We start from the raw sequence: 21,079 nt of genomic DNA, 5'->3' as shown, positions 1-21,079 counted from the left end.
TAAAATTTTATTTCAAACATAATGCATTTTAATCATTCAAGTGAGTCATATAATTATCTGTGGATTAGTGGATAAAAAATTGACCTACTCTATCAATCAGGAATATTTCTTATATGACTCTGGTTGAGTTATTTAATTTTTTAAGTGCTTCAGGCAATTCTCTAAGACTAAAAGCTAACACAAGGTTCTGCAAAAATGAATGTTGAAAACTATCTTTGTATGTATTTGGAAAAATAAAATACTATTTAAAAAAAAAGACTAAGAGCTACTGAGCTGTATTTACAGAGGGAACTTATGCTACAAATTTAAACCATAGATTCAATCCAAAAAGAAAGGGACACATCAAAGAGTTGAATAAGATTGCACCAGAGGGTTGATGAACTTGAAACTGTCTTCCTGGGCAAAACAGATAACTTTAGAAAAAGCTGGTTTTTATTTATGAAGATTATATGTGGATGTGTATTGAACTCAGTATGTACATTCCTTAAATTCACAAGATATTTCAGTAACCTTTTGTTATGCTTTGACTGTAGAAACAAATTGTGTATATACAACACTGAAATGCTCAGATAGAAAGTGAAAAATTCAGTCAGTCATCCAGATGTTTTGTTTATAGAACATCAAATATCAGGGCGGTTAAAAACATCTGGATAATTGACTGAAATGTTTGCTGTTTATCCAGATGTTTGGCATTATATAGATGTTGTCATATTCACAGGCTTATACAACAGCAGTATCAGTTCTTAGTTGTTCACTGCCTCGTTATGTGTGTTTCTAGCCTGGGCTTAATTTCACTGTTCAATTTTCTGTGTCACTCATAGGGTGGCATTCTAAGTTTTCTCACATCATCACTCATGCTGGCATGATCAACTTTTTACAGTTATAGGTTGCAGCTTCAAAACTGTAATTTTAAAAAATCTTTTTTTACAGTTGCTGTTATTTTACGTTCTTTGCACGTTCATTCTTGAAAGCACCATGTGCCTCTAAGGATTGATTGGCAGTTTACAATAACAGTGTCTGCTAATGATAGGCAAATTCTTACCATGAAAGAGACTCTTCTCACTGGCTTCACAAAAAATTTCTCTATGTATAGAAGATTTTGAGAATTATGAAGGCAGCTAGGTGGTGTAGTGCTAGGCCTGAAATCAGGAAGATTCATCTTCCTGACTTAAAACCTGACCTCAGATACTTACTAATTGTGTGATCCTGGGCAAGTCACTTAACCTTAATTCTTCATCTGTAAACCTGAGCTTGAGGAAGAAATGGTAATTTCACTTTGCTAAGTATCTTTGCTAAGAAAATCCCATATGGGGTCAGGAAGAGACAGACATGATTGAAAAGACTGAACAATAAATAAAAACTTTGAAAGAGGAAAGGAAGATCCCTAGTACCACAAATCAGTATCACAGCCAGTGGAAAATGAAAGTATTGGTGATTAAAAAACAATCAGTGACTAAAAAATCAGAAATTGTGCACCTTTCCATGCAGAAATAGGAACCCTATATTCTTATGGCATTCATTCCCCACTCTTCTTTTTGAGCAGCATTTGCACCATTTACACTATTTTACACCATTTGTAGACTACTTATTATGTTACTTTGGGCTAAAATATCCTTTAAATGTTCCTGGTGCATTTTTTTTTTTTTTTTTGATCTAGTGACAATAACTACTTGACTAGTTCACAAGCAAGATACTTCATCTCTCAGTTCTGGGCATTATTCTTGTCTGTCCTCATGTCCACAATGTTCTCCCTTTTCCACTTTGAACACTAACCTTTCTTGTATCCTTTGAGCCCCAGCTAAAATTTTGCCATCTCTGGGAAGCCTTCCTCAATCTCTGTTAATTCCAATGCCTTCCTTCTGTAATCATGTTCTTGATATAGTGGATAGAGCACTGACACTTGAGTCAGGAGGACCTGAGTTCAAATTCAGCCTCAGACATTTAATATTTCTTAGCTATGTGACCCTGGGCAAGCCAGTTAACTCCAATTGCCTCATAAAATTTTTTAAAAGCCCTCATGTTCTATTTAAACTGTATATGGCTTGTTTTATAATATAATTGTTTGCGTGTCACCTCCCTTGTCTCAAGTTTCTTATAAGCTTCTTGAGATCAAAAATCATCTTTTGTCTCTTTTTGTATCCTTAGCACTTAACAAATTGCCTAACTCATAGTTCATACCTAATCAACGTTCATTTATTAATTGAATTCCTTCACAAGAAATGTGAAGTCTTAGAATATGATTTTGAGAAGCTGTATGGGCTCAAAAAAAAAAAAAAAAAAAACCAAACCCAACAGAAAACAAAAACCAAAAACTCAATGTACAGAGCTGCTCTTAGAGTTATAAGACAACTGGTATGATCTTGGACAAGCCACTAAATCTACTTGATCTAAAATTCCTCATTTCTAAAATGAAGGATTTGGATTAAATTGTCACTGAGATTCTTTTTAGCTTTAGATTAGTGGTCCTATGATTTTAGTTTGAAGTTTGTATCAGTGTAAACTGTATGACCCTGACCAAGTCACTTGATCTCTGCTTTGATTTCAATATCTGTAAAATATAATTCCATGGATCTAGAACTGGAAGGGACCTCAGAAGCTATTTAACCCACTCCTCCCCACCTCTATTATTTTAATGATAAGGTAACTGAGTTAATTGAAGAAAATTTAAATGACTTGCCCAAAGTCACAAGTATAAGAAATGGGATTTGAATCCATGTCCTCCAATTCTAAAACTATTGATATTTTCACCATATGTCTCATAAGGTTGTTGATGAGAGGAGGGAGAAAAAGAGATGGAGATAGACAGAGACAGAGACAGAGTGACAGAGACAGGGACAGAGGAACATTTTCTTGAAAAAAACTAGCCAGGAATGAGAAAGGAGAGGGGAAGGAAAGAAGAGAGTTAAATTTCATTTTTTAAATCTGTGAGCCTCCAAAAGGATGCTAGGCCTCTCTGATAAGCATACTAAAAGAAGGAAAAGGAAAGGTAATCAGAAAACAGACATGATAACAGTTCTTATCTCTATTTTTAAAATCCTTGAAAATGCTCCAAACACAATCCCTCCAAGTAGCTCTACATAAGATTTCATCTTCCTTCTCATTTTCTCCTAATTAAAATATGGGCATTAAGACAAATTAAATTAGATAAAACATTTGTTAAGTTTTACTATGTAATAGGTCCTCACCTAAATGTTAGGAATACAGATAAAATTAGAAAGGTAACTCCTGCTTTCAAGGAATTTACTTTCTAATGGGTAAAGATTGTTCACATAAGAGTTGACAAGGGAGTTGTATGAAGAAGGCTATGTGGAAAAATAGTCCAGAGAATCAAGAAGTCAACCAGCTAAGAAATTAGCAAGATTGATGTAGGGTACTTTCTGAAAGAAAGGTAGTAAATAGAGACTCACCAATCAAAGCAAGACACCACAAGAGGTGAGATATCTCCAGTATGAGAAGGCTTCTGGCATGGAGCTGAAGAAGTCCAGAGTCAGGAATTGATTTAAATCCTAAATCAACCATTATTTTTTCATTAGTTTTCAATCTTTTAAAAATGTCTAGTAATTTTACTTGTATTTTTTGTTGCTGGTTTAATGTAAAATACCAGAGTTTCAGCTATATTATTGATGATTAGCTTGGAAACACAACCACCTTTTATAACCAAGTTCTGAGTTATGAGATCCAAATAACCACTTGTAAATGGGAGAAAGTGTAGTATAGTACAAAGCATGAATTTGGAATAATTCTCATCATTCTCATCTCTGAGGTTATTGTCTATATGATCTAGGTAGATCATTTAACTTTCCTTGGTCTTTCACTTCCTTCATTTGTAACATGAAAGGATTGGATTAGATAACTTTGAAGGCTGACTTTAACATTCAACTTTTAGAAAACCTCTTATTTGTAAATTTTTCAGATTAGGTTTGATTACACATGGGAAACAAACAAAAAAGAAATCATTTGATCTGAATATTTACATAATTTCTTACCTCTTTATTTCCCTTTGTTTTATTAACATCTGGCATTAGGAGAGATAATTTTAAATTCTCAAGACATTTTAACAAGTTTAGTCAGGTGATGCAGAGGAAAGAATGCTAAAATTAGATCAGGAAGTCCTGAGTTCAAAACCAATTTAAAACACCTATTAGCTGTGTGACTCTAGGCAAGTCATTTAAGCATTATCTGCCTCAGCTTTCTCAATTACAAAATGGGGATAATAATAGCACTTATTTCCCTGGGATGTCATGAGGAAAAAATGAGATAAGAGAAATCAAAAGAATTTATAAGTTATATGAAGTCTAGTCTATAAGAGAAATGCAATTTTACTTTGGAAAATATGGAGTTAATTTATTTCTAGAGCAACAGCTGTTGTTATGTAATACAGAGACATATTTACACACAACAGCTTGCATGTATCTAGTAAAGGGAAATCTTCCAACTCTGCACCCTCTCCTTACAAAATACATGAAATGAAGGAATGTATCAACTATGGATATATTATATTTTTTCTCATGCAAAGATTTGGAGTTGGGAAATGTTAACTGCCAGCAATGGGTGGAATTTGGCACTTTATTATGGCACTTTGATCCCCAAGTTTTCATGAGTTTTTAAATCCAGGGATGTTATATCCTACATGAGAAACATGTAAGATGATTCTTCAGTGTTCCCAATATACTGTGATTTTATACAGAATAAATTTTTAAGAGAAATTTCAGATATATTTAAATTTTATATAAAGAAAAACCTTTTAACAATTAGAGCTATGGAAATGTGAAATGAAAAGTTGTGAAAAGTTGTGAATTGTGCAAGAGTAGAGGTCTTTAAGAAAAGTCTTTTAATGTCTCTTCACAGACAAGGAAAATGTCTAGAGCTATTTTACAGTGGGAGGAGGAATGCTTGCCTCATCAGAATTTACTACGTCTTCAGTTATCTTACCTATCCCTGAGAGATATTCATTTTATAGCATCTGAGTTACTTTTGCACATGGTGTGGATCCTAAATTGCACAGGTCTTAGATTCCCAACTGGCAAAGTATTTCTCAAATCACATCTACTCCTTGGCCTTCACAGTGTGAATACACAGAAATATACTTGCATGTACACACACATACACACACACATTGCTCACAGACATACATCCACAAATCCTCTACACAATCTAATGGATGCTTTCAATCTTTGTTGGACTATACTTATTACTCAGGAGAGACTTCAGAATCAAATTATGATCTTCTAGTTTATTTCTCTATCTCAAAGATGTATTTAGGGAAGAGTGTGAGTTTACATCCTAGTTCTGCCACTTAATAGCTTTGTGAACTTGGGTGAGTTACTTTGTTTTCCTTGTTGATCCTCAGTTTGGTTAATTATAGGATGAAGAACCTGGGCCAGATGACTTCAAAAGGCTCATCTAACTTCTAAATCTTGTGGTCCTATGATAATTTAAAAGACATCCTTCCTGTTACATTGTTTTCCACAATAGTACAAATTTTAGTTTGTTTGAGGAATAACACAATAAAATTTACAAAGCACCTTCATAATCCTTCAGAACCTCCCTGGAGGCAGCCATCATTGATATCATTATTCTTATGTAGACAAAGAAACAGATGATCAAAGAAATGACTTGTCCATGATTATACATCTCGGAAGGGTATTCACTGGAATTCAAATACAAATAGGGCATCTAATTCAGAGAATGTTTCCTAGGTATTATTGATGAGATTAGTGTTCCTGGTGGTCAGGGAGTTAAATGATGATGTTAGTGGCAGGTTTGGACTTCAGGGAACCAAATGAAGAGGTTTGGCTCCCCTAAATCCCCTTAAGATTCAGCACAAGATAGGGAGTTGTGGGAACCCCCTTCTGGAATAAGAGGTCCTTTGTAAAGGAATTTACCAATCTAAAAAACTAGACTGGTAAAAGGAAGTTTATTATTGGTATTGGGAAGTCAGTCTTTGCTATGCATGAATAGAAAGACTGAATTCCTTAGTGGCAAGGTCTGACAGAGAAGTACAGTTTCTAGTAGAGAAATCCTGGCAGAGAGGTACAATCTTGTTAGGGAAATAGATGAGAGAGTTAAGAGAGGGTAATGCTGAAAGAGAATATCATTTCAGCAGGCAGAGGTTGCTGCTATGCCAGGGATGGCATATTAGGTCTTCCGCAAGGAAATGAGTTTAAAATTGGCTCTTTTTATAATAGAAGTCTTGGCTACAAGCTGGGGTTTGCTCTTGATTGGGGCTGGGTGGGCTTGAGCTGAAAATGAATAGAATTAAAACCAATAGGATTGGAATTTTCCAGCTCCTGACTCAACTAGCCCCACCTAAATAAACCACTTTTTTCTTGATTCCCTGGGGCGGATCTCACAGAGGCAGGTTCAAGGAGAATTTCTCCTTCAAGGAACTTCTCAAGTGCTCTACCTCATGGCTCATTCCCAAAGTCAGAGAGAGAGAGAGAAAGAGAAACAGTATCAGGCTCCCCTCGACATTATGGTATCTCTCCTCTAATGTAATTATGAGATGTTGCTGCCTATGGAAACACTAATTTTTTGTGTAAGAGGTTTGATTGCCATTCACTATTTGTAAAAAACTTTTGTTTAATTAGCATTTGGTAGGAAGGAGCCAAGCAAATGAATATAAGCTTAAGAAATAATGACCAAGCAAGCATCTTTTTGTCCTGAATTAATTATATTCCTGGACTAGCAATATTTAGGAAGATACATTGATATAATTCTAGTTCAGTAGCACTCTCTCAGAGGAGAACTACTAGCCCCATGTCTCCTTTTCCTGCTCCCCTCAAGGTCTAGGAATATAATTGATGTGAATGGCATTCAAACATATTTATCAAAGCAAATAGAAAACTAAAATCAGAGAAATTCTATATATTAAATATATTAGAAAATATATAAGGGAAAATGACAGTTTAGATAAGCGTGAGATGAGATTTCCAGTCAACCAGGAGAAAGGACCAGATAGTATCACCTGAAATCTATAGGGAGGCAATCTTGGATATGAGCTGACTTCTACTACATCTTAAAGAGATTGATTTTTTTTCCCTTCCCTGAAGTTGGTCCCAAAGAGAATCTGTATCCACATGTGTATCACTGTCTTAAAAAGCTGAACAAAGCACTCAAAACAATTGTACTATTCATGCCAGCACATAAGTGTTTTCTAGAAAATATTAACTTCACTGTTTACTAGGGTCTCAAGTATGCTTCAGACTTGACTGGAAACTTGGATTCCAGAATATCTCTCTCTCTCTCTCTCTCTCTCTCTCTCTCTCTCTCTCTCTCTCTCTCTCTCTCTCTCTCTCTCTCTCTCTCCTCTCTTTCTTTCTTTCTTTCTTTCTTTCTTTCTTTCTTTCTTTCTTTCTTTCTTTCTTTCTTTCTTTCTTTCTTTCTTTCTTTCTTCTTCCTTCCTTCCTTGTTTCCTTCTGTTTTAGTAAATATCTGTTAAACCTTACCCTAAAACTCCCATCATAGTTTTAGAAAGTGGAATTTTTCATTATCTATCACTTGCTTTGTTGCATTCTTTATAATCAAAATATGTACCTTCCTTTCTTATTCCTTTTCAAATTCGGATACCGAAAGGATTGAAAGGTATTTTGATTTTTTACTTTCCTAAAAGGAAAATAAATTAATCTAGGGAGGAAATAGAACATAAAAAAGGCAAGTACAAATCATAGAGGATATACATACATACTCATATACATATTATATATATATAGTTTTTTTAGAAAAGAAAAGAAGTATTGTGGAACTTTGCTTGAAGGGATATGTAAATAAAATCCTAAAGATGTAGACACAATCAGTTAAGGAAAATATTTACTGAAGTTGCATTCCATTTTCTGGGTTAGAGAAAATTATAAAGGGACAGATTTCTTGTATAAACAATAATACATAAAAAACAATATCATTTTTGTTTCATTGAGAAGGACAGTGCTAAAATAATCATGAGAATAGCAGAAATTTATATAGAATGTGAAGATTTACAAAGTACTTTCTATTCATTATTTCTCTTCATAGAAAAAGTATGTAAATTAGATGAAATAAGATGAAGAGATATGTGTGAAAAAGTATACCTTAAACAATCTCAATTATTGCAGAAGAGAATGAGACAAATAACAATCCTCTAGATTCTGTGAACTCTGGTTTTTACTGTAGTTTCATTTTTATGTGTATAAGTTTTAATTCATTTTTATGGATATTCAGGTAGAATGGTAAAGAATATGATAAAATTCAGAAGAAATCTGTAATTCTCAAGTACTAATATTCCAAAGAATAGTTGACTTATTTCCTCTATTATTATATTCTCCAAAGTATTTGAAGGGATATAATTTTGAAGAGTAAAGTTCTTGTGTTTGGCTTTAGAGGACAAAATTAGAAACATTAAGTAAAAGCTGAAAAGAGATAGCTAATTTAGGGTAGGTCAGGGAAAAAAAGTTTCCTAAGTTTAAGTTGTGGATTCAATTCCTGCAGGAGTCACATAACTTCACTGTGTTGAATATTTAATTTCACCCCAAACTGTCTTACAAATGTATACAGGATAACTTAATGGTAAAAACATAGGTGAATTATTTTAACACATAATGACTAATGAAAAAAAAAGTCAAAGGACAGACCTGATCTATTAATAGTGGTTAAGCAGAATAATTTTATCATTATTCTCATCAATATCTAGTAACAGGAACAGCAAATAGCAGTAGCACTCACTCATAATAGTAACAGCAACTCATATTTATATAGCATTTTGTGATTTACAGATTATTTTCTCAGTAGAGAATTATTATTATCTTCATGTTACAGATAAGTAAAACAAGGCTCAGATAGCTAGAAAATGGCAAGGCTAAGAGGTATACCAGTTATATACATATATATGTATGTATACACACACACACACACACACACACACACACACACACATGGTTTAGAGTCCAGAAGATCTGAGCTCTAATCACATCTCAGGCGTTTAATAAATATGTGACCCTGGGAAAACTATTTAATCTTTCTCATCTTCAGTTTTTCTCCTCTTGATGACCCCTAAGGTTTTGACCAACTCTAAAACTGTGTCTCAAAAGGTTACTTATTTTAAGGAAATACAGTTGCTTTTTGGATCATAAAATGTTCATTTCTTGACCTGAAAAAAAAAGTTTATTGAAGTCCATAAGCACTTAAGTGATCACCAGAGAGTGACTATAACACCAAGGAGAATTTGGCTCATTCTTTGAATAACTGTAGAATTCAGAAGCTGACATACTGTACAGCTTGTCCTTCTGTTTTGATCCAGGCATTACTGTATTTTTAGGTTCTCATGACATTGCCAAGACAAGTGGTATACTGAGATGAAAGAAAAGCTCACTGGCCTGCATAACAGACATGTTCTGTTTAAAGCGATTGCAACATATGCTGATAGCTGTGTTTGGGGGAGGGGTTGTTTTGTTTTGGCTCAATTTAGGACTTTTATAGCGTATTTCACACTCAACGTGCTTAGGAATGTGTTGAAACATAGATTTAGATTTCTGAACTATCTTGGGAATTGTCTAAAGCAATTTAGAGTAAAAAAAGTCAATAGATAACCTTTATATTTGTTTTTGCATTCAATTATGAATAAAATATTTTCTCAAATTAATTTTCTCATATATAACAAAATTTTTAAAATTTTTACCAAATTCATTTGCAACCTATTCTTATTGGGATTGTCCTTTACCTCTCTGCTATTTATGAAAGTATGTGAATTGTACAGATGAACTAGAAGAGAACTATTTGACCTTCCTAAGGGATTAAACTATTTTTGAAACCTTTACCAGCTCTAGTTGCTGGTAGACCATTAATGTACTAATTACAGTGTTATTGTAATGTTGTGATATTGTAATATTGTAATGTTATTGTGTTTTTTTCTTCTCTAAACTGGAGTTCAGAAGAAAGCTAATTTCCTATATTAGCATACTGTTTGTATAAGTCTACAACAAAAGTAGCACCAATAGTAGGAGTGAAAATAAAGACATTTATGTAGGTGTAAAGCAGCTTCCATATTCTTATCAGTGTGTTTATAGTTCAATTTTATTTAATAATTAATAAATAATGAGAAACACTTATTGACAAAAAGGGCAAGAAAATGATTAATAAATTGAAAATGCAATTAAAAACAGTAGAAAACAAATGTTTAAAATTTTGTTAAACAATAAAATAGAAATTCTGAAAATAAAAGATGAAATTAACAAACTTTGAAAATACATTGGAATAAAAATTAGAATCTTCCCCCCAAAAGAAAACAAAACAATAAGATAGATAAACATTAGCTAAATTGAATAATGAGAGGAAAATCAAATTACCAATATAAAAAATAAAGGGGAATTCTTAAAAAAATTAAGAAAAAAATAAGTGTATTAATAGAAACAATTTTTGCCTAGCAATATAACAGACAATAAACCAGCAATTTAAATGAAATACATAAATTTCACACAAATAGAAAAATACTCAATATAACTGGAAATAGAGAATTTAAACAACAAAATTTCAAGAAAAAGAAAATAAATAAGGAATAAATGAATTTCCTAAAAGGAAAAAAAAAGAAATCCAGAATCAGGTGGATTTACAGATTAATTCTATCAAACTTTTAAAGAACAATTCATTTCAATATAACATAGTTAGCAAAAGTAGCAAAAGAAGAGATTCTACCAAATTCTTTCTATGACAAAGACAGATTTTTGATTTCTAAGTCAGGAAGAGTTAAAAGAAAAAAAAAAAAGAAAATTGTAAACTAATATCCTTAATGAAATTGAAATATCCTAAATGAAATTTTAGATGCAAAAATTTAAGTAATTTAAATATTAACCAGGAGGTTATAACAATGTTTTTTTTTTTTTTTGTTTTGTTTTTTATTATAGCTTTTTATATACAAAACATATGCATGGGTAATTTTTCAACATTGACCCTTGTAAAAACTTCTGTTTCAACTTTTCCCCTCCTTCCCTCCACCTTCTCCCCTAGATTGCCATCTATGGCCATACTATGACAAGTAGTCCCATCTATGTTAAATATGTATAACAATATTTTACAAAGATTATACACTATGACCAGGTTGGAGTTATATCAAGAATGCATGATTGATTTATATAACTAAAACTTTGAAACCTAATTAATTACATTGTTAACAAAATCAACAAAAATCATATGATTAAAATAATCAATGAAGAAAAATGCTTTTGACAAAATATAACACACCTTAAATAATTTAATAACCCTTAAATAGAAAAACACCAGAAAACAGGAATAAATGAAGAATTAGAATCTAAAACTAAGATCTATCATTATAATGCAATTGTGATAGACTAGTATCCTTTCCATTAAGTTTATGAGTGATAAAAGATGTCTATTGTCACACAATCTTAGAAATGTTCATTTATAGCCATAAAAACATGAAAACAAATTGAAAAGTAAATAAGAAAAAAAAATCATCATTTTCCCCCCAAATAGTATAAAGAAGAAGTATTTAGAGAATCCTAAATAGTCAACTACAAAAACAGTTTAATAATTTTAGCCAGGGTATGAAATAAATTCACATGATATCAGCATTTCTACATAATTCCAATAAAACTCAGTAGAAAGAAAAAGAGAAATTCCATTTAAAATACCACAGAAAGTATAACATGCTCAGGATACTACCTGCCAAAATATACATAATAAAAAATGAATACAGAAGGCAGTGACGTGGTGAAGTGAATAGAACATGAGGCCTGGAGTCAGAAAGACTGTTCTCTTCCTGAGTAAAAATCTGGCCTTAAGTACCTCCTAGATTCGTTATTCTGGGCAACCCATTTAACCTTGTTTGCCTCAGTTTCCTTATGTGTATAATGAACTGAAGAAGAAAATAGCAAACCATTCTAATAAGAAAACTCAAAAAGGGATGACAATGTTGAACGCCACTGAAAAATTGTTGTATCAACAAATATAAATACAATTACAAACAACTGTTTACCTAAAAAAAAAAAAGACAGAACTTAATAATTGGGAAAATATTAATGGCTCATTAGTAGGATTAGCCAGTATGTAAGTGAGAAAATGGCAATACTTCCTAAATTAATTTACTCATTCAATGATATATCAATCAAAATTCAATTTAATATGACAACTATTTATTAAGCACCCAGTACTAGAAACTCTACTGTTTTATACAGAAATTTAAGGTTTACAGAACACTTTTCCTCAGAACAACTCTATAAAATAGGAATTGCAAATATCATTTTCTCCATTTTACAATGAGGACCTGAAATTGGGAAACGCTGTGACTTAAATGCATGTAGGATCTGGAGTTCTAAGAGATCACTGAAGAAACTGTAGAGGTCATCTAATCTAAATTCCAATGGAGACCCAAATGATTTGCTCAGGATGATACAGATATTAGTTGACAAAAGTAGAATTGGAATTCAGGTTCTAATAGAGCCAAGTCCTCCTTTGATGTTACACTAGTCTAGATCTCTAATTTTTATAGTTAAGACTTAGAAATAGGAAGGGAACCACACAAGGTCCCATAGATAATGCTCCTTTAGGGTAAGAACCATTCTCTTTTCATATCCCCAAGCTTAGTACATTTTTTTAAGTGGGGGGAAAGGTAAGGCCTTGATTTATGATATTATATATATAGAACATCAGGAGAAAAAATTCCCTTTAACAATGTAGATGAGCAACTATTTTGCTATTTCTCTGAATAGAGTTACACAGGGACTTTAAGAGGTTAAATGATATGTCCATGGACACTAATATAATATAATTGTTATATTGATATCATATGTTATTATATTCTAATATAACATAATTATGTTATAGCTAATATAAATAACAAGTGGTATTAGAACCCAGGTCTTCTGGATTCAGAGAATGGTTTTTTATCCTTATACCACATTATTGCTAATTCTCCCAAATGTTTTCTCCCATCTCTTTTAGGGAGTTCAGAAAAGAATAGCAATTTTGAAGAGACTTGAGCATCTAGACTGGTCAGTATGGATAGCCAAATTTAGGAAATAGTTGTCAAACATTAACATTGTGAATTTCTATCTTCTAATGTCCAACCCAGTGTTCTTTTGAAAATGATCACACAGCAGAGCCGGAGTTAGCATATAAATTTTTCTTCTATCATTCAACAAACATGTCATCAAGGGGCAGGCACTATGTTAGATGATGGATAAAGAAAAGCAAAAACAAAACCCCTCCTCTAATAGAGATTATAATCTATTGATAGGGAGAACAGGGAACACCATGTACTTAGAAAAATAGAAAGTATTTTCAGGGGTTGAGGGGACTATACTTATTTTGCTTTACCTACTTTTGTCATATCTTTGTCTTGTGTTTTTTTTTTTTTTCTTTTTCTTGTTTTTACACCTTTGATGCAGCATTAACTGACAGTTTTGCAGTTTATTTGCCTGGAAAATCCTTAAAAAATTACTTTGGAGGTTGACCTCTTTAAAAAAAAAATACCAACGATTTTGCATTTTATTTGTGTTTGAATCTGAACATCCTATTTGTATAATCTTGATATCAGGCACTTTCTAGTAAATAAAACTGGGAAAAATGGAATCAGAAAATTTTCCATTATCAATATTCTATTAGAATTAGCAAATGCATAAGATAGAAAATGAAAACAGGAGAGTTACATAAGGTAATTCAACAAAACTTTACATGTTCTGTCTTCTTAAATTCAGAATTTTTAATTGAATAAACAGGATTTGAGCTTAAGTTAAATTGTCAACTTTACATGAGAAAAGGTCCTGTAAAGGTAAGTTAATCATATAAGGAAAATTGAAAAGAGGCTTGTTAAGCATGTTTTCCCAAGTAGTTCAGAAGAATTAAACCATTTATATACAAACTATGATATGTCTGCATACCTTCATGTTATTGAATATACCTGAAAATATTTTTAAAATCACATTTCTTTGAAAATATCATGTTAAATATTTTAAAAATTCATGTCCTTTTCGCTCAACTAATATTAATTTGTGAAGTTTACTTAAGCTATATTGTAAATTTATATATATTCTAATGAACCATGTTGTAAACCTTGCTTCATGCTTTATTCATAGAAGTGCAACTTTTAGTTTATTATATGAAGTCATAAAGCTTATTTTAATAATATATTTGCATTTAGTATGATGCTATGCAATGTATAGTCAACTGTCAAGAATAATATTATGAAATGTGAGAATATATTATTTTAGAGTACTAGAGTAGGGATTTTGGTATCATAAACTCCCTTGGCAGTCTAGAAAAGCATATGGATCTCTCCCTACTCAATTCCCTGGAATATTCTTTTAAATTGAAGGAGATACTAAATTTCATTTATAGGTTAGTTGAAATGAAAATGTAATCATTTTTCCATCCAAGTTCATGGGCCTCATACAATCTATTTATGAGCCCATGTCCTAGGTTAAAAAGCCCTATGTTGAAAAAAATCAAATGATGGATTTTAGTGATTCTGGAAATCTTAAACCATCATTTGATTTAGACAGCAGAAATATTATATCTTGTTACAGATGAGGAACTAAGGCCCAGAAAAGCTAGATGACTTGGATAATGTTACAATAAAACCTAGATATCTATACCATATTTGTACTAAATTCACTTCAGAATTGCTCTGTATCCCACTTAGAATTGCTACTTATATAGATATATGCATTTTTGCCAAGAAACTATGAAGAAAGGAAGATATTTAACCTAACTGAAAAGCCTATGTGGAGTGGTCATGAGAACTAATTTTCTGCAGTGGTTAAAACAATAAAAGTTAAAGATAGAATGATTCAATTGAATTTGCAAGCTTGAGTAAAAAAAAAAAAACTTCCTAATGTTCTAAATTAAAAACTTTTATTTCACTCTATAGGATTCTCAGTTTCTAAACTTTTCTTTTCTAGACTCTGTTTCATTCTCACAAAGAGATCTTTATTGATATTCTTCTATGTGATTCTTTTATCCTGGGGATAAAGAGGGTGTATAGGTCAATCAATCAACACATACTTATTAAGCTCTTATATTTTCCAGATACTGTATAAAGATGAGAATATTTTTTAAAAAGTTAAAAAAAGTCAGTTCCTATCCTCAAGGAACTTAAATTTTAATGGAGAAGGCAACATGTCAAACTATGTACATACAAGATATATATTGAGTAGATTGAAAATAATATCAGAGGGAAGACACTAATTATGTGAATTAGTCCTGGAGCAGGGGGCGACTATGAAAAGCCTTTTGAAGAAAGTAGGAATTAAAAATGAATCTTGAAGAAAGCCAGGGAAGCCAGAATACCAAGTTATTATGAAAAGGCATTCCAGGCATGAGGAAAGCAAAATGCAAACGCATTGAGATTGGAGTCAGAGTGTTGTGTATAATAAAAAACAAGAAGGTAATTGCTGTTGGATCATAAAATACATGAAGAAGAGAAAGATGTAAGAAAGTTAGAAAGAGATTAGATTATGAGGGTCATTAAATGCCAAATAATTTTTTTTTTTTTTTGTTAGCTCTTGGAGAAGTGATAGGGAACCAGTGCAATTTATTGGGAGAGATATGTGACAATCAGACTTGTCCTTTAAGAATATCACTTTCATAGCTAAGTAGATGATGGATTATATAGAGAAAGACGTGACCAACTTGAAAGTTTTTTAGTGAAGTAATCCATTGCTGGCAAGGTAATGGAGAGAAGGGACATGTCCTAACCAGCAGGACCTCGTCATTAGTGGGGTGTCGAGGAAACGACTAAGACCTGTAAGAGAAACGGGCGAGAAGGAGGAGGGAGACTACATTGCGGTGGGAAAGAGTCTCATTTATTGAAAGAAGGTGCTTAGTTATATATGGTTTGACTGCCTGCATTTTCTGGGTGGGGGGTTGCAATGTAAAGAGAAGAATGTCAGACCACAGGTGTGGCTGACATCCTGGGGCATACTCGTTATCTAGTTCCTGGGCGGATATGGCCAATTTCCTGGGACACACATTATCTTGTCTCAGGAATTTAGGATGTATTGTTTGTTCACAATAAGGCTTTAGCTAACCGTATCAGAGTCACGTTCTTCTTGGCTCTTTGTTTCCTGTCTCCAACAGGACATACATAAAAGACTTGTCAAGAGATTGGATATTTTGAGTATGATTTGGAGATTGCAAACCTGTTTGATTAGGAAGATGACGAGTGCACTCAGTAGTAGTAGAGAAGTTTGGAAGGTAGTGAGATTTGGGGGCAAAAGGTAATAATGTTTTGGACATATTGAGTTTAAGATGAATGTGAGACATCCGACTTGAAATATCCATAAGGCAACTGGTAATGTAAAACTAGAGTTCAGGAGAGAAATTAGGACATATATATCAGACAAGAGGTGACCAACAGTGTCAAAGGTTATAGAGAAGTAAGAAAGTATGAGGATTTAGAGAAAGTCAGTAAGTGATTACAGAAGTTCATCAGTGATTTTTGAAAGAGTAGTATCAGTGAATGATAAGGTCTGAAACCAGATTATAGAAGGATTAAAATAGAGTAAGAGGAGGCAATGATTATAAACAGTTTTCTCAAGGAGTTTGAAAACCAGCAATCGGAGGATACATGCTTAAAATCTAATTACATCTGGAGAAAAAAGAAAAAAAAATACAAAGGCTTTAAATACACATACATGTATATTATATATAACACATATATAATTGTTTCTTTGCTGTGAATCTTAAACTGTTATATAAATGTTGTTATACTCACACATGTGAAAAAACATATGAGAAACAGTTTCTCTTTAAGAACCTAAACATTACTCATTGTTTTGCTTAGTCAAAATCTCATTATTTCCTGCATCTATGGTCAAATTAATACTAGCATGTCATTGATAGAGATCCCAGACTATCCATTCCTTCTTTTTTTTTTTTTTATTATGGATAACTCTTGTGCAAGTCCTTCTTCTTTTAAAACCCAGAATTTCTTGCAAAGTGCAGCTTACTTGCTACCTCTTATAGGAATCTATTCCTAATCACTCCCTTTTTAGTGCTTTCTACCTCTTATGATTATGATGTATTACTTTGTGCTAACTTATTTTTAAACAAATATTACATTTGTGTTGTTACCCAAACCCAGTGGTTTCCAAAGAATTTTGTTCCACTATCCCTTTTCAATAACAAAAAAGTGTTATGAACCTTCAGGCTAATTTTATATACTGCTCAAAATATTCTTTATAGGCACCATAAAGGATTTTTAGTACAAACTCTTTAGACCATCATTGGACAGGGTATGTGAATCATTAAATAGAACCACTTCCCTTACCCTATTTCACTCTCCCAAATATATTTTCAATATAAGCTCAATAAGGGACTGTTTCCTTTTTTGTCTCTGTAATCATTGCACCAGGCACACTGGCCTGTCAAATAGTAGGTGCTTAATATGTAATTGCTAAATTGAATTAAGTAGAACAAAGAGCCTTTATGGAGGTTATACTCAATGAGCTGGAGGACTTTAGTTCTTTTCATAGTTAGTAGGTACCAGTGCAGCTGCCATTTTTCCTATTTTTTCTTCTTATACCAGAAATCTCCCTTCGCTTCAACATATTTGTCTTAACTCTACTATATCAGTCCTATACAAGCTCAGGGAGCTTAGGTCAGGCACAAATAGTCCATTAAAACATTTGGAATGAAGATGTCTTTTGATTTATATAGCTCATTTCCCTTGTGCTACTGTGATTCTGTTTTACTCATAGAGCATAACACCTTTGATGCAGGCATGTTATGTTGGTTGGTCCTGTGCCAGGACCTCTCATGTCTCATAATTAATACTAAAGTTCTTCAGAAAAAAACTTGAAAATGTCCGTATACCAATTCTTCTGACCATGATGTGAGTGCTTGCCTTGTGCAAGTTTTCTATAAAATGTCCATTTAGAGGTTAGCTGACCTGATTAAGACTCCACTTCCAAAGTAAGACTTGAACTTGAATATCTTCTCGATATCAAGTTTAGTTGTTTATCCCTATGCCAGGCTGATTGTTATTCAGTAATATTAAAATAAGTAGTCTATTGAAATCTTTTTTTAAAGCATTTGTTGTTGTTTAGTTGATCCAATCACATCTGACTCTTTATAAGTCCATTTGGGGTTTTCTTGGAGTGATTTGCCATTTTCTTCTCCATCTCATTTTATAGATGAGGAAACAGAGACAAAATAGTGAAGTGATCTACCCAGGGTCACACAATTAGGAAGTGTCTGAGATATAAATATGAACACAGGAAGATAACCTGACTTTAGGCCCATCACTCTATCCACTGTGCCACCTAACTGCTTTTTTTTTGGAAGCATTAGACTCAATCAATTCTATGTCAATTTTAAATGATACATAGAGCTGACTAGTTGTTCCAAGATTTCAGGGACAGGAGAGGTAAGCTAAGTAATTCAGGCCAAGATTTTAAAGTCTTAAGCATTTCAATATATATTTATTCTCTGCTATTTTTAATGATTGGTTGACTGATTACTTTAGCTTCAATGATGTCAGCAATGTCACTTCTTAGCTCCTATCTGTTCCCCCTATATACTCCCCATTACCTTTCTCACTTTATAAGATTCCACTTGATTGACATATTTCAGCATTGCCAGGTGGACCTTTTAAAAAGATTTTTGCTTCCTTTCTCTCTGTAGTTTCTGTTTTCCTATTCTGCAACACAGCCGATAAGAACTCATAATTTGACTAATAGGTTCCATTGAGGGCTTTCGAGTTAAATTTACAAGAAGAATTTATTTCAGTGTTTTAGCCATTGAAAAATGATGAATTTGTTTAATAGATGTGCAATTAACCAGCTCAAAAATGATCATTAGAAACCCTTTTTTATTTGGCTACTATATATCTCCAAATCCTCAGTCCATTTATCACCAGCTGCATCCATTAATTCAGTATTACTTGTCCTTGACTAAGAGCCTTCTTAAACTTCACATTTGAATTTAACAAAATACAAATATTAGGACAGAGTTTTTTGCCTGAATATATCTTATTTTAAAGCTTGGAAAACATTGTTTTGAGTTTTTATTACCATTTTTGTTGCTTTACAATATATTAAAAAAAAAAAAGAAAAAAGATTGGCAATCCATGCAGTAGGATTGCAGTTGGTGAATATTACCCGTTTTCAAGTGATTGCTTTTTTCTAAGACAGAAAGAAAAGAAATCGTTCTATCAGGGTTGGGCTGGGGTTTGTATATGAGATTTTTTTAGATTTAGTGCTAAGAATTTCAATGTCTTTTTATGTTTGTCTACATTTGTGGTAGAATACATATCTGATCCAGCTGGGCAGTCATTCAAAAGAATACTGCCTGCAGCTTTTGGTACTCCAAGTTTCAAAATATGAAATCTGATTGGGGAAAATTAACTCCCTAATTATATTAAGTATGTGTGTAGTGCAAATACCAAGAATCCAGGTTTGATTGTAGTCTACTATCATTTATTCCATAGCTGTTGGATAAAATCTGAGGTTCTAGCCTAATTCAATACACATGATGCATACTATGTCCTAGGATCAATAACAGAAGGGTTGCTGTTTTTACAGTTAGAAAAATGAAAAAAAAAAAAAGAAACTTCATTTACTACTGGTTTAAGTTCTAAATATGTTTTTCTTTTCCTTTTCTCTTTTATTCTCTCTTTCCTCGGGGTTTCCAGTTTATCGTGGTTTCTGGGCAGTGTTCCTTTTCCTTGGTGTTATGGCAGCAATAATCGCTACCTTCTTCATCATCTGCGCTGCTCCCTTTGCCAGCCATATTCTGTTTAAAGCAGCAGGAGGTGCCTTTATCACTGCTGGTAGGTACAGTAGTACACTGTGCATAGATTTAAGTCCATGTTTTTTCCATATTTTTTTTTAATTTCTGTTTTTGGGAGTTCTAGACTTGACTCCTAGCTCAGCCTCTGACTTTCTATATGGCCTTGGACAAGCATCTATAAATTATAGATGCTTGTTTAAGCATCTATAAGAATTTTCCCATCTGTTGGATTGTGGGAAGTCACAACTCCATAAATTTGGTGGTTTTTGTGTAACTGTGGACTTTCTTATGGCTTCTGAAAAGCAGGATAAAATTAGCCCAAACTAAAATATCGTGATATATATTGCCTGTGAATGAGTTGGGCTATGTATCCTATTTGGTACTGTTATAACAGGGAAGGGACAACAATAAGTACAGATGAATTATTTACCTTTATAATCAGGATTTATATCATATTTTCTTTTTTCCCCTTTTTCCTTCTCCCAAGAAGAATAGATGTGAACCTAGAGTTTTCTCTCTTTGTGTGTGTGTCTCTGTATGTCTGTCTGTCTCTGTCTTACATCTATCTTCCTTTTACCATATTAGAATAATAGTAGTTTTACATACCAGATCATGTCACATTAAGTTATATTTCAGAAAAACATTTTACTCATTTTTGTTATTATCTTGCTATTTATGGAATCAATTGAGAAATCTTAATCTTCAAAGCTGGATTCCTTGGAATTATCTTTGAATCATTCTTAACTTTTATTGTCAAAATTCTACTGATTTTTCCAAGACAGTTTCTCTTAAGAATTCATCTTGCTTCACATAAATATTTATGTCATGATTATATTGTATGTAATATTATTGGCTGGGGGATTGGGTGATATTGTTCATCCTTCTGAATGATGACATATGAGCAGAAACAGTACGTTACTGGCACGTGTATGGCATGTGTACTTATAGATATAAATCTATTTATATACATGTACTCAGAAATTTAGGTGACACAGTGTTGGGTCTGGAGTAAGGAAGATTCAGGCTTTGGATTATGTGATCATGGGCAAGTCACTTGACTGTTTGCCCCAGTTTTCTCATCTGTAAAATGAACTGGAGAATGAAATGAAAATGAAAAACTACTCCAGATTCTTTGCCAAGAAAACCTCAAATGGGATCATAAAGAGTTGGACATGAACTTAACAACAAACTCATATATGTATATCATTTATAAGTGATATATGATAAATAAATATAATTTAATAAATTGATAGATATTCAATTTATATGCGAAATTTACAAATAGAAGCACTCTAGCAGAGGGGATAGAGAGTTTGGAAGACTTGTATTTGTATCTAATGGTAGCCATTTTTAGGGTAGAGAG

General features: G+C 32.7%; 1 protein-coding gene across 2 annotated transcripts in view; it reads left to right on the top strand.

Annotated features, from left to right (window-relative positions):
• The window catches only part of TMEM182 (transmembrane protein 182), a 69,835-nt gene that overhangs the window by 11,671 nt on the left and 37,085 nt on the right, over positions 1-21,079 (top strand). For both annotated transcript variants that reach the window (XM_051984321.1, XM_051984322.1), the window contains exon 4: positions 19,619-19,756. In XM_051984321.1, coding sequence (XP_051840281.1) covers positions 19,619-19,756 — 138 coding nt within the window. The remainder of the gene's footprint in view (positions 1-19,618; positions 19,757-21,079) is intronic.

The sequence above is a fragment of the Antechinus flavipes genome, chromosome 3 (assembly GCF_016432865.1).
Source record: "Antechinus flavipes isolate AdamAnt ecotype Samford, QLD, Australia chromosome 3, AdamAnt_v2, whole genome shotgun sequence".
Classification (NCBI taxonomy): Eukaryota; Metazoa; Chordata; class Mammalia; order Dasyuromorphia; family Dasyuridae; genus Antechinus; species Antechinus flavipes.
The sequence above is the reverse complement of the archived record's forward strand: the minus strand, read 5'-3'. Positions and strand labels throughout refer to the sequence as shown.